Source organism: Peromyscus eremicus, chromosome 4, assembly GCF_949786415.1.
Source record: "Peromyscus eremicus chromosome 4, PerEre_H2_v1, whole genome shotgun sequence".
NCBI classification, from domain to species: domain Eukaryota; kingdom Metazoa; phylum Chordata; class Mammalia; order Rodentia; family Cricetidae; genus Peromyscus; species Peromyscus eremicus.
The window spans coordinates 6753436-6767880 of record NC_081419.1 but is presented as its reverse complement, the minus strand read 5'-3'; the positions used below and the strand labels follow the sequence as shown (position 1 = coordinate 6767880).

Sequence of the window (14445 nt, the reverse complement as noted above, 5' to 3'; positions counted from 1 at the left end):
CAGTGACACTGTCAGTGGGGTGGAGTAGGGAGGCCCTCCCCTGTCCACTCTTCCCGGGTGAGGTGTCCCATCCCAACGTTTCCGGCCATTCAGGCCCGGAAATCCTCCCACTGCTGGGAACAAATTGTCAGGGACACAGTGGGATTAACCCGGTGCTTCCTCCTGCTTCCTGTCCACTTCCTCTTAGGTTCTAGGGCAGGAATACAGCCTTGAGGATGGGGTGCTGCCCTAGGGATCAGCAGCCAGGGAGGTTGCCCAAGGCAGAGCCCCAGGCCAAGGGGCTTCGATCTGTCAACCTACCTTGCCAGTCACAACACTCCATCATTCCAGTACCCAACATGACAGTTCACACACACACACACACCAACTCCTGGTGGCCCTGTTAAAAGTTGGAGCACAGCTTCCCTTGCCCCACCCTCTGGCAGCATGGGCCCAGCTCCATCAGCCTGGGAGTCAAGGTTCCTAACAAACTCCTGGGGATGGGCTCCTTCTGCCATGCCCAGACACACTCACTCCACGGGCTGCTCCAGCCAAGGACAGTTGGCAAGTCCCCAACCAGCACCAACTCCTCAGGGGCTTTGTTCTTTTTCTTTTCCTTCTTCCCTTTTTCTTTCTCCCTTTCTCCCTTTCTTCCTTCCTTTCTTTCTTTCTTTCTTTCTTTCTTTCTTTTCTTCCTTCCTTCCTTCCTTCCTCCCTTCCTTCCTTCCTTCATTCTTTTTTCTTTTCCAAATTTTGAAACAGGGTTCCTCTTTGTAACAGTTCTGGCTGTCCTAGAACTTGCTCTGTAGACCAGGCTGGCCTCGAACTCAGAGATCTGCCTGCCTCTGCCTCCTGAGTGCTGGGATTAAAGGCGTGTGCCACCACCACCTGGCAGGGCTTTGCTCTTTCTGTTCCCTATACTTTTCCCTCCAGACATCAGCTCAGAACAATGCTGAGACACTAACAAGCACCTGGTGTGTGTGTGTATGATGTGTGTGTGTGTGTGTATGATGTGTGTGTTTTTGTGTGTGTGTGTGTTCGCATGTGTGAATGCAGGCCCATGCATACCACTGTACTCATGTGGAGATCAGAGGATAACCTGGAGTGCCGGTCTTCACCTTCTGCCTTGGGATGGGGTCTCTGTTGGCTTCCTACCGCATTCGCCATGCTAGCTGGCCAGCGAGTTTCCAAGGATTCTCCTGTCTCCATCTCCCATTAAGAACACAGATTAGCTGGGCGGTGGTGGCACACGCCTTTAATCCCAGCACTTGGGAGGCAGAGCCAGGCGAATCTCTGTGAGTTCGAGGCCAGCCTGGGCTACCAAGTGAGTCCCAGGAAAGGAGCAAAGCTACACAGAGAAACCCTGTCTTGAAAAACCAAAACCAAAAAAAAAAAAAAAAAAAAGAACACAGATTAGAGTCTCATGCTTATGCATCTGGATATCTTGTGGGTTCTAGAGGTTTGAACTTAGGTCCTCACACTCATGAAGGAAGTGCTTTAGTACACTGAACCATCTTCCCAGTCCCAGCACCCAATGCCTCATGTATGACCAGCAAGCACTCTACCGACGAAGTACATGCCTACTCTAGACGCGTGTCCTCTCCCTCTTTACCTCTTCTTCTTTCCAGGCTCCATGAACTATTTCCAAAGAACTCCAGGGTCTGCAACCTCTGGCCCTTTGCACATGACATTCCCTCTGCCTGGGCTATCCTGTCTGCTTACAGCCTGGGGCCAGGATGATTCCTGCAGCTGTCAGTGTGCTAGGGGATTTTTAGAATACACTTCCTCTCATTGTAATGATCAAATCCAGGAATCAAAGTGTCTTTAAAACGCAGCTCCATGAATTAATTCATTATTTCTTACATTATATACTTAAAAGACACTTCCTTCTTAATATTAGCGGTGAAATCAATTAACAAGCAATAGGGACAACTGAGCTGTATCAGGCCCATTCATCAGCAGCATTCATTATTTAAATAACCAACCCTTTAACTGCCTGTAGTAACTGATTTGTTCTGATAACTGATACCATGCATGGCATATATCAGTTTAATTAATTGCATTAATGAGTAGTAATTAGTACCCATTATCCTTTATTTCCCTAATGCATGCTGGAACCAGAACTTCAGAGACCTCTGGCCTGCACCAGAAGGAAGGGTAAACTTCCACAAAGATCCTGGAGAAGTGGAGGGGGAGGTTGCCCCACCCTCAACCAGGCATGGCCTTTGCATCTGCACAGGCCTGGCTGCCCTCTCTCTGTCCCAAGTTTGTTCCTTTGGGCCTTAGGGTCTGGTCATATGGCCTGAGAAAAGAATTGCCAAGCTCTGCCATCTGCCTTACGCTCTCTGGGGCTCAGCTTCCTCATCTTCAGAGGGTACATCATGTCTGTCCTGGAAGGCCGTGATGCTCAGATGAGGATGAGAGCCGGGTTCCTTTGCCCGTGTGGGCTCCAGATTCCGATGCCACTCTCCTGGGGGATAGAGCTTTCCTAGCACAGATCCAGTTTCTATCTTTTCTAAGTAAAAGCCTAGGCTGGTCTCAAACTTGCTATATACCTAAGACTGGCCTTGAACTCCTGATCCTCCTGCCTCCACTTCCCAAGTACTAGGTAGGATTACAACAGGTGTTTGCTATCACACACTTATGGCTGGCTTGTCTTTAGATTTTGAGACAGGGTCTCACTCTGTGATTCAGGCTGGACTTGAACTCATAATCCCCTTGCTTCTTCTTCTTCCCAAATGGTGGGATTACAGATGGGCAATACCTCAGCCATCTTCCTCTAAGTTTTGAGCACTCCTCAGGGAGTGACAGCGGGCGCTCTGATGTGCGCCTTCAGCTTCAGTGACCTATGCAGAGAAAGCTGGGTCCCTCCCGAGACAGCGAGAGCTATGGGGGCTGAGAGTCTCTGCGAAGAAGTCTCTGGATTTACTCCCTGCCCCACCCCATACATAGCACAGGCTGCCACTGGCTCAGCCACATCCCTGCCGTCCTCCTGGCTGTCGGGAGCCATCAGGAAAGGCACTGGTCTAGGAGGAAGAGCAGAGTCAAGGAGGCTGAGCCTGAGCCGCTAAAGGTGGCTGGGAACCTGCCGGAGAGAGCCACAGGGAGGCCCCTAGAGGGAGGAGCTGGCTGTGGTGGCCAAAACTGTACAGCAGGGAGAGGCCAGCTGAAGCACGGTGCTGGCCCCAGGCACAGAGCTCAGGCTACAGCTGAAGTGGCTTGAGGTCAGTGTCTGTTGTGCCCCTCATATGGAATGACACCTCTGGAAATGAGGGGCCAATCCTGGGTGGAAACAGCAGGAAGCTGGGAGGGGATGGGAGTAAACAGCATTTTACCCAGACGGGCAGAGACAGAGTTGGGAACAGGAAATGGTGTGGGTAGGGCTTGCAGAAGATTCTTGGGGATTCTGAAAGGCACCTAAGCAGGAAGTAGGAAGCTGTGACCCTGACTGCAACCCTTCTCTTCTGTGAGACTCAGTTTCCCCTTCTATAGCATGAGCAACTGCCACGTACTGCACTTGGTCCAGGCCCACGCCCTCTACCTGCCATCCTATCCAGTGATCACCACGCAGGGAGGCTCAGAGGGAGAAAAGAACTTACTCAATGACACACGTTTCCTGGGTGTCTGACCCTGTCCTGCTCAGCCCTCACCCCACACAGGTCCAGCAACCTGCAGAAAGGGTCCCGCAAGGGCTGGAAGCAATGAGGACGTCAGTGTGGGGAACAGCTCATCTTTCCTGAGATAGTCAGGTTCCCACAGCCCAAGGCATCTTGGGGTCTCGGGGACTGTGAGAAAGTCTCCACAGGAAATGAGAGCCAGGAGCAGCTGGACCCCTTCACAAGACATGGACCAGCCACCCTGAGCCCAGGGAGGCTGCGCAGGCTAGGCCCACAGTGACCCCCCTCTCCACGGGTAATCGGGTAATAGCTACCAGATGCCTGGCAGCTGACGTCACTCTGCAGGGCCGAGAGGGTCGTGGGACTCTGGGGAGACTTGGAAATTCTTGAATCAGAATCAACATTCCAAAAGGAAATGTGGAAGGGGGGCGTCCTGGCCTGTTTACAGGGCCTGGCACTGTGGCCTGGACAGTATAGGGTGCCCTAGCTCTCTTTTAGGGTGTCTTTCACCCCGGTCTCAGTGTCCTTCCAAATATCTGTCTTGGGGTTGGGTCTGGTGGTCTGGGAGGATGGCAAAGGACATTCGAGGGAGTCACTGCAAGGACAGAGTTCAGATCCCTGCAGATGTGCCCCTGGCTGCATGAGGCTGAGGACAGCTGTGAATGCAGCCCAACACTCACTGAAAACTTGCTTTGTAGACAACCAAGTCACAGTCGGAAGGCGGACACAGCCCGGTGGGTGAAGTGGTGCCCAGCACGCAGGAAGCCCTGGGTTCCACCCCCACATCCCATGGGACCAGGCCTGGTGCTGTGCACCTGTCACCCCAGCACTTGAGAGGTGGAGCCAGGAAGATCAGATGGTCAAGGTCACCCTCAGTTCTGTAGTGACTTCAAGGCCAATCTGGCCTATATGAGACCCTGACACAAAAATAAACAAAAAGTTGACCACATCTGCAAGGAGAGTCTCCTGAAACCAGTCAGTAAGGGACCCCGAACTCATTTCCTCTCTGCTTTCTTCTCCCACCCTCCGCTTCAGGCATCCTGATCTCTACTGATGATCAAACAGGCCGAAGGTGCTCCCACCTCATGGGTGCTCCCACCTCATGGGTGCTCCCACCTCAGGGGTGCTCCCACCTCAGGAGTGCTCCCGGCTCAGGGGTGCTCCTGCCTCAGGGATGCTCCCACCTCAGGAGTGCTCCTGGCTCAGGGGTGCTCCCACCTCATGACCTCTGCATACACCATTCTCACTTCTTGGCTCACTTTTTCCCCAGACAGCAAGTACATTTGTTTTTTCTTTATTCAATTATTTTTCCTCCCTAACCTTTTCTCCCCCCTCCTCTGCCCCATAACCCAGACATGGTTTCTCAGTGTAGCCCCGACTGTCCTGGAACTCTCTCTGTAGACCTGGCTGGCCTCAAATTTAGAGAACTGCCTGCCTCTGCCTCCCGAGTGCAGGTGTGCGCCCCCACCGCCGGCTCCTTTCTAAATGGACATCACTTCCCCTGAGACCGGTTGGTTCCTCGCTGATTGCAAATCTGCTTGACAGCTCTTCTCTGGTTGCCCCTCATCTATCTGGTTTGCCATCTGACTCTCTGGCTCTGGGACGAGGTTTCCATGAGGATCAACCGTCTGTGCTCACTGCCCTCTGCTCAGAGCCTAGGACAAGTTTGAAGCCTGGGGATAGCTCAGGAAACAGTAAAATAAATGACGTCTGGTGGGATGGCCCAGTGAGTAGAGTGCTTGGGATTGCCCTGCAACATGACTGGTCAGAGCTCAGGCCCTGGGTCCCACACCCAGGAGAGAGGTACAAAGCTGTCCTCTGGCCTCCACACACACACACATTTGGACAGGACCCACGCCAATGTAATCATAAACACAAGCTTAAAATATAGATAAAAAATAAAATCAGCCGGGCAGGGGTGGCACACTTGGGAGGTAGAGGCAGGCAGATCTCTGTGAGTTCAAGGCCAGCCTGATCTACAGAGTGAGTTCCAGGATAGCCAGGACTGTTTCACAGAGAAACCTTGTCTCAAAAAACAAAAATTAAAATAAAATAAATAAATAAAAATAAAGTAAAATCAACGAAGTGTTGACTCAGCTTAAATGGTGCGACCCTAAGTGTGCTCTTCTGGGAAATAAGCCCCGATACCAGAACACCGTGGAAAGTCATTTGAATGGTAGTAGGAAAAACTTAGAGGCTTTCTTTGAGGGAGGGAAGTATGGCCTGGTGGTTAAGGTCTTGAGCTGAGAGTTGGTCATGCCTGCGAGCAAACTTAGGTTCTCACAGATACGCAATCCACAACCCCAGGAGAATCCTCCTCTTTAGGCTTGGTCTAACCTGGGGAAATGGAGCAATAGAGTCACTCACCTCAGGGCCTTGCTAGGTGGTAAGTAACGGGACCCTGGCTTGACATTTCTGTGTGGGCAGATGGCGCATGTATAGTTCCTCTCCTTTTCTAGGCCCAGCCTTGTCCTCTGTCACACTGATTCTCTCGGGCCCGCTGTGTCATTTCCTCCAGCAGAAGGCTGTGAGGAGGATGTAGGCTAGGCTGGTGTGCTCCATTTGGCCAGCTGAAGGCCCCCTCTGCCTCCTTCTACCTCATCCTCCATGATCTCAGCGGACAGGGCACCAGGAAACCCCTGCAGCCTCACCTCTTCCTTCCTCCTGCTCCAGGTGCACCCTGACTTCCCAGGATGGGGGAGGGACACCATCTCCCCAGCCTGGGCTGCTCTGACATTCACTAGAATGACCCATTGGGACACTCAGGAAGGTGGGCCCCATCCTGCTCACTGGTACTCTCAGCTAGCCATCTGTCCAGCTGGAAGCGCCTCAGAGAGCATCTCAGACCCATGTGGGCGCCTGGAGAACCAGAGGCCCATTGCGGGGCAGAGCTAGCCTGCGACCCACAGTGCTCTCCTGACTCCAAGGGACTCCTGTGACAAACGTTCAATTGCCCCCGGAGGTTGGGGCTGGGGCGGGGACACTGGGTCCTGGTCCAGGAGAGGGCTTGATCTGCGTCTGCTAGCCCCACCCTGGAACCTCTGAACACTTCAGATAGGAGGCAGAGTATCTCAAATGTTTTTCTTGGTCCAGTCCGGGTGAAGCCCTGATGTCAGGCAACCGTGGGACAGACCTCGAAGTTAAACCCATGGCAGTGTGTCAGCTGCCCCAGCGACCCCCACTGGCCCACTCCTGCTGTCCCCCGGCCCTCCCTAGAGCCAATGTCGTCACTCACCTTCGGGGCCCCAGCGCAGAGCACCTTCGGCCCACTGCAGTCATGGTTCCCCGTGGTCACCGCTTGCAGCCCGGGAACCGACTCAGTCTGACACCAATCCCGCTAAGACTCAGGAGAGGAGCTACGGAGCCGAGAGTAGGACCCAGGGGCAGGGCCAGACCTGAAGACCACGCCCCGCCCGGACACGCCCCCGGGCCGCTGCGATCCAACGAAGAACACACCCTCCTCCATCTAGTTCCGACCTCGCTCCGCCTCCTCTCCCTGTCAGTCATTGTCCCGGCTGAAGATCACGCCCCCTGCCGGACACACCCCTCTGCCTTGTCCTGCCCTGCTTCGGCGAACCAATCAGCGTCTCTGAGTGGGAGGAGCCAAGCTATGGGCGAACCCTCAAACCAGGGAAAGCTCACAGCCTCAAGGATCTGGCTGCCCTCTTGACCAAGAGATCTTTGCCCTTAACTGCAGAACAAGTCGAATTTTGGAGAGGGTGGATGGAGAAGGCAGCCTGAGACAGCGAGAGATGGTGGAAAAGCCTTAATTTTATTAACCATGAAAATATAGCCGGGCGGTGGTGGCGCACGCCTTTAACCCCAGCACTCGGGAGGCAGAGCCAGGCGGATCTCTGTGAGTTTGAGGCCAATCTGGGCTACCAAGTGAGTTCCAGGAAAGGCGCAAAGCTACACAGAGAAACCCTGTCTCGAAAAACCAAAAAAAAAAAAAAAAAAAAGAAAAGAAAATAGTATTTCCAAAGTCTGGTCTGGTGCTAATTGTGCACGTTTACAAAGTTCTGTTGCCAGGGCTGGAGGTGGCTCAGCGGTTAAGAATATTTGCCAGCCGGCTGTGGTGGTGCACGCCTTTAATCCTAGCACTTGAGAGGAAGAGGCAGGCGGATTTCTGTGAGTACAAGGCCAGCCTGGTCTACAGACAGCCAAGGCTACACAAAGAAACGCTGTCTTGAAAAAAAAACAAAACAAAAACAACAAAAAATACTTGTTTTTCTAGAGGACCCAGGTTCAGCTTCCAGGATCCACGTGGTGACTCACAAACATATGTAACCAGACCCAGAGATCTGACGCCCTCTTCTGGCCTCTGTGGGCACTGCAAGCATGTGGTGTACAGACGTGCATGTAGGCAAAATATTCATACACATACAATAAAAATACATCTTTTAAAAAATTTCCCAGTGTGGCGATGCAGACTTTTAATCTCAGCACTAGGCAGGCAGAGGCAGGTAAATCTCTGTGAGTTCAAGTCCAGCCTGGTCTACAAAGCGAGTTCTAGGACAGCCAGGGCTATACTGTGAAACCTTGTCTAAACAAACAAACCTTACTGGGCGGTGGTGGCGCATGCCTTTAATCCCAGCACTCGGGAGGCAGAGCCAGGCGGATCTCTGCGAGTTCGAGGCCAGCCTGGTCTACAAAGCGAGATCCAGGAAAGGCACAAAGCTACACAGAGAAACCCTGTCTCAAAAAACCAAAACAAACAAACAAACCTTATCTAAAATTCTTTTGCCACTGAACTGGGGGTCTGGCTTGGTGACAGGGGTCTGAACCTAGCTGCATCTTAGCACATGGAAGCTGAGTTTGGTGTTCCAGGGAAAAACTGTCCAGAGAGGCCTCACACTGGCTCCAGACTCACTGTTGTTCAACTCATCTGGCATGTTTGGTTTGAGCAAAGACTCTGAAGTTTGCAAAGCTGGAGTTGAGGGGTGTGAAGTCCACAACCCTGGAGTTTAGAAGGTGACCACAAGTGTGTGAATGCCTAGCCAGTGGAGAGAGGCAGTGTTCAAACCCTACATAACAGTATTAAAAAAACAGCAACTATGTGGGGCTGTGTAGCCCAGGCTAACATTGAACTGGTGATCTTCCTGATTCCACTTCTAGAGTGCTGAATTAAAGACATCTGGGCTGGAGAGATGGCTCAGAGGTTAAGAGCACTGGCTTCTCTTCCAGAGGTCCTGAGTTTAATTCCCAGCAACCACATGGTGGCTCACAACCATCTGTAATGAGATCTGGTGCCCTCTTCTGGAGTGCAGTTGTACATGGAGACAGAACACTGTAATATGATAAATAAATAAACCTTTAAAAAAAAAAAAAAAGACATCCACCACAACACTCAACAATAGAATTTTTTAAAGTACTCAGTGAGTGCTGGGTGTAATGGCTCACACCTTTAATCCCAGCACTCTAGGGGCAGAGGCAGGAGAATCTGTGATGTGAGTTCCAGGTCAGCCTGGTCTGCATAGTGAGTTCCAGGACAGCCCAGACTAAATAGAGACCCTGTCTGCTCCGCCCCAAAAAAGTAAAAACAAAAAACAAACAAACAAACAAAAACCAAATAGACAAAAACCAATCAATCATAAAGTGCTCAATGAGTTATTGTCTATCTTATCACTATTTGTGCTTTTTTGGGGGGAGCACAGGTGAACATGCCAGTTCTCTCCCTCCACCATGTGGGTACTGGGGATCACACTTATACTGCCACTTGGTAAGATGTGTCTTTACCAACTGAGCCATCTTGTTGGCCCACTACTTATGTATATCTTTTCATGAGCTCAGTTTATAGGGTGCTATAAGTAAATCCATTGTCAAGTGGCTTTATAGACCAGGCCTTTCCTTGTTGGTCCAGAACTAAAGGTGAGGGGCTCTGGGGGTGGGATCCTGTGCCTGTGCCCAGGGCCCACCTGGCTGCTGAGCTGGTGTGGGCGTTAGCTCTGGGCTCTGAGTCAGGTGGGCCTCAGTTCAAACACAGCTTCCTTGCTGGCTCAACGATGTGGAGCCTGGCTGGGGCAGATGACTTTTCCCCTCCCCCGAGTCTGTGTCCTTATCTGCTGTAGAAACAGTGTATCTCTAGCTGGTTTTCTTTTGAGAATTAGTTACAATGTTTCCAAACAGTGCCTAGTCTGTGGGAAGCACTACCATCTCCTGCCCTATTTACCCCCGACCCCTAGGTCCATGTGTTCCAGGCTGGCCTGAAACTCCATATCAAGCCAAGGATTATCCTGAACTTCTGATCCTCTGGCTTCCAGCCCCCAAGTACCACCACACCAATTTATGTGGGGATTGTGCTGGACAGTTTTTTTTTAAGATTTATTTATTTATTATGTATACAGAAGAGGATGCCAGCTCTCATTACAGATGGTTGTGAGCCACCATGTGGTTGCTGGGAATTGAACTCAGGGTCTCTGGAAGAACAGTCAGTGCTCTTAACCTCTGAGCCATCTCTCCAGCCCATGCTGGACAGTTTTATGTCAACTTGACAGGAGCTAAAGTCATCTGAAAGGAGGGAACCTCACTTAAAAAAATGCTTCCATAAGATGGCACTGTTGAGCCTGACAGTGGTGGCACATGCTTTATCCCAGCACTTGGGAGGCAGATGCAGGCAGATCTCTGTGAGTTCAAGGTCATCCTGGTCTACAGAGCAAGTCCCGGGACAGCCAGGGCTACACAGAGAAACCCTGTCTCCAAACAACAAAAAAACTAAAAACAAAACTAAAAATAAAAAAAAAAAAAAATGGAGCCAGGCGGTGGTGGCGCACGCCTTTAATCCCAGCACTCGGGAGGCAGAGCCAGGTGGATCTCTGTGAGTTCAAGGCCAGCCTGGACTACCAAGTGAGTTCCAGGAAAGGCGCAAAGCTACACAGAGAAACCCTGTCTCAAAAAAAAAAAAAAAAAAAAAAAAAAAAAAAAAAAAAAAAGGGCTGAATACAAGCCTAAAGGGCATTTTCTTAATTAGTGATTGATGTGGGAGGGCCCAGCCCATTGTGGGTGGGGCCATCCCCTGGGCTGATGGTCCTAGGTTCTATAAACAGACTGAGCAAGCCATGTGGAGCAAGCCAGTAAGCAGCACTCCTCCCTGGCCTCTGCATCAGCTCCTGCCTCCAGGATCCTGACCTGTCCTGACTTCCTTCAATGATGAACAGCAATGTGGAAATGTAAGCCCAATAAACCCTTTCCTCCCCAACTTGCTTTTTGGTCATGCATGGTGTTTCATTGCAGTAATAGAAACCCAAACTAGCCAGGTGGTGGTGGTGGTGGTGGTGGTGGTGGTGGTGGTGGTGGTGGTGGCGGCGGCGGCGGCGGCGGCGGCGGCGGCGGCGGCGGCGGCGGCCGCCGCGAGGCAGGCAGGTCTCTGTGAGTTTGAGGCCAGCCTGGGCTACAGAGCAAGTTCCAGGAAAGGCTCCAAAGCTGCACAGAGAAACTGTCTCAAAAAACAAACAAACAAAAAGAAACCCACGCTAAGGCAGGGATCAAACTCGGCTTCCTGTGTGCTAGGCAAGCACCCTATCAAGTGCTCTGTATACCTAATCCACTCACTTTATTTGCTTATTTTGTTTTGTGTTTTGTTCTTTTTGTTTTGAGACAGGGTCTTATTCTGTAGTCCAGGCTGACCTCTAACTCACAGCAATCCTCCAGCCTCAGCTATCTCATTGCTGGGATTGCAGGATGCACCACTCCCTACACCCTAGCGGTGGTTTATTTTCAGCCCAGGTCGTTTGTGCTGGTTAGAGACGACTAGAAACCCTGCAGGGCACTCCTGCCCTCCCTGCCTCTCTTGGCACCTACCTTTCCGGGTACACATCCCCAGGAATTTGTTCCTCCTTTGTGCCTACTGTGGGGTCCTCAGGCTTCCTCGTAGGGTCCACCTCTACCGCCGAAGGTGTGGGTCCCACTCCTGGGGTGTCCTCCAGTGGGACATCGATTCCCTCCACCGCCTCCTTGGCTGCCTCTGAGCCTGGTGGGTCTGGCAGTGCTCGAGGCACCGGGTGGGACTCAAGGCTGACCTCTTGGGCCTTCCGGGCAGCCTGTTGCTTTCGTGCCTTCTTGGTGTTAGGGCGAGGCATGGTACCCATGTGGCTGTACATGTCACTGGAACGAGCGTAGGCAGGAGGACTCTTCGGGACTGTCACCAGGTCATCCTGTGTGCTTTCAAAGGTGTCAGGCTCCAGATGAGAGCGGATGCTAAGGGGGGCTGAAGACCGTCTCAGAGAAAAGGACCGAGGGAGACTGGAAAGGCTCCCAAGGCCCTTGAACTTGAAGAACCCTGGCGGGAGAGGAGGAGAGGAGGAAGAATGAATGGCAATGGCAGCAGAAATGTAGTAACAATAAAATCAGCACAGGCCCACTCAATGAAGGTACAAAGAAGCTCCGGGAACAGCAAGGACAGCTCCTCACTCTCCACCCCACCCCCTGTTTTGTTCTTGTTTTTCAAGACAGGGTTTCTCTGGGTAGCCCTGGCTGTCCTGGATCCCGCTCTGTAGACCAGGCTGGCCTCGACTCACAGAGATCCGCCTGCTCTGCCTCCTGGGTGCTGGGATTAATGGCGTGTACCACCACTCTCCAACGATACAATTTTTTAATACAATTTTATAAAGAAATCTGTTTTAAAAATAAGACAAGGAGAGATCAAAGAAGACACCTGCTGTTGTACCCGAACATATTCATGCACACACATGAACAAGCACACATGCAAACCTTGTAAATAACATGCTTCATGTGCTGTCTAGCATACAGAATATTCTTGAAAAGATATCAAAAATTAAGACAATAATGACCAAAAATGCCTCTCACTTGTCAAACACAGTGTTTGAATTCTTAGCATATGCATGATATCCCACTTTCCACTTAAGAAAATTGACATTCAGAGGAGTGAAATGAATGGTCTGAGGCCCCCCAGCATGCCCCACAGCCTGGACCAGAGTGAGAGAGAGAGAGAGAGAGAGAGAGAGAGAGAGAGAGAGAGAGTTGGGTAAGGAGTGGTGTCAAGGTAGCCGCTGGCACCTGGGTTGAAAGGAGATAGACATGGCGGCCAGCCTGAGGATTGCTGGCCCTTGTCTATGGGTGTTTTTCTCCCTGCTGTGGGCTGAGCCCACGTTCCAAACGCCACAGGCAGGGCTCCTGTGACAGCATCTTCCAGCAGGGACGGAAGTACATTCTATACAATCACTCCTTCCTGCATCCCCCCCAGGCTGTGGGACTGTGCCTTGTCACAGCACCACCTTCTGACTTCCGTAGGGCCTCCAGATGAGATGAGCAAAAGGGGGAAACTCTGGCCTTTCCACTTCTCTGGCCTCCTCTGCATCCTCCACCCCTGATGGAATAGAAGCAGCATGCCCACGTTTGACAAGGACAGAATCAGGCCCAGAGAGGGGAAGGGCTTTGCCTACAGTCACACAGTGAGAACAGGGCTGAGCTCTGGGCTCAGGACCTCAGAAATGTTTCCTGCCATTCCCCCTGGTCCCAGTCCGGACAGTCCTGGCTACTGCCCTGCTTCTAGAAGGGTTGGCCTGGGACAGAGATTTCACTAGTATTTAAAAAAACAAAAACAAAAACAAAAAAACAAAAAACAAGGGGCCACTGATTGCCTCCCTTCTCGGTACTATAGGTTTTGTTTATTTTGTGTGTTTATGTGAGACAGTGTCTCACTCTGTAGCCTAGTGTGGTCTGCTCATGAGCCTCCGGCCTCTGCCTTCTGAGTGCTGGGATTACAGATCTGTGTGTCTTCATCTGTGAGATATAGTCCCGGCACACTCACACACACACAGGGTGGATAGATAGAGAGAGATGGAAGATCAGAGGAGTCAAGGGACCGGAGAAGTTTGGGTCCCCTAAATGGATAGACCTGGAGAAAGAAACAGCAGTGAATGGGTGTAGTTCACTCAGGAACTTGGTTCTAGTTGCTCCCAGCCTCACTACTGGTGGGGACATGACAGCATCTGTAGTCCCCAGATCCACTAGCTCCCTAGAGATCTCTCTGAGATCTGGTGTCGAGCTGATTTCCAGACAAGATAGGGTCTGTGGGGGTCTCTCCACACACAGCCTCAAGGTCAGAGAGAGGCCAGGATGACACAGTAGACGTAAGTGTTGAGGGGCTGGGCGTAGCAAGAAGGAAGCAGAGGTGTGGGGGAGAGAGAGAGAAAGAAAGAAACGGGAAGACAGAAAGAGATGGAGAGACAGCCTGGGCTCCACCATGAGTGGACAGTAACACTCTGGGGAGGGACAGATGGACAGAAAGAGAAACAAGGAGACAGTGACGAGGAGATGCAGAGATGCCAAGCTGAAGGAACGGAGGGAAGGTGGACAGTCCGTACTCACTGAACTTTTTGCCGCTTTTCTTGGGCATCTCCGTCATGTTGGCGAGTTGTGCAAAGCCCCTGGCCTGCTCGCATGTGCCTGCTCCAGGCTCAAGACATCAAGGGTGAAGGGCCTCCCCCACACCCCTTCCCCTTTCTCTTGCCCTCTCAACTGCTTCCTCTGTGTATTTTTAAACTAGCGAAACTCCCACAGCCCCACCCTCCCACCCTCTCCACAGGAGGCGGGGGCAGGGGCCTCCCCAGGCCAGCCCCTGAGGGCCTCCTCAGCCAGCGGCAGGAGCAGGGGGCACACCACAAACCCAGGGGACCTGGAAGGCCTGAGGAACCAACCGCAGGCTCTGGGAACGGAGCCCACTAGGCTGGGGGCCACAGGGGACCTGCCAACAGCTGTCGGGGGCCTGGCCCACAGGATGGGAGGACAGGCCCAGGGCTGGGCAGTGTATCCCAAGGCCCAGTACCCAGGAGACGGACTGGCAGTGATACAGAAGAGAATGCTGGGGTAAGCCCGTGGGCTCCGGTCACCC

General features: G+C 52.0%; 1 protein-coding gene across 1 annotated transcript in view; it reads right to left on the bottom strand.

The window, feature by feature from the left end:
* The window catches only part of Sh2d3c (SH2 domain containing 3C), a 35736-nt gene extending 21636 nt beyond the window's left edge, over nt 1-14100 (bottom strand). The window contains exons 1-2 of the mRNA XM_059260078.1: nt 13923-14100; nt 11394-11871 (exon numbers count right to left, since the gene is read on the bottom strand). Coding sequence (XP_059116061.1) covers nt 11394-11871; nt 13923-13959 — 515 coding nt within the window. The 5' untranslated portion in view covers nt 13960-14100. The remainder of the gene's footprint in view (nt 1-11393; nt 11872-13922) is intronic.
* Between the last annotated feature and the right edge of the window lie 345 nt (nt 14101-14445).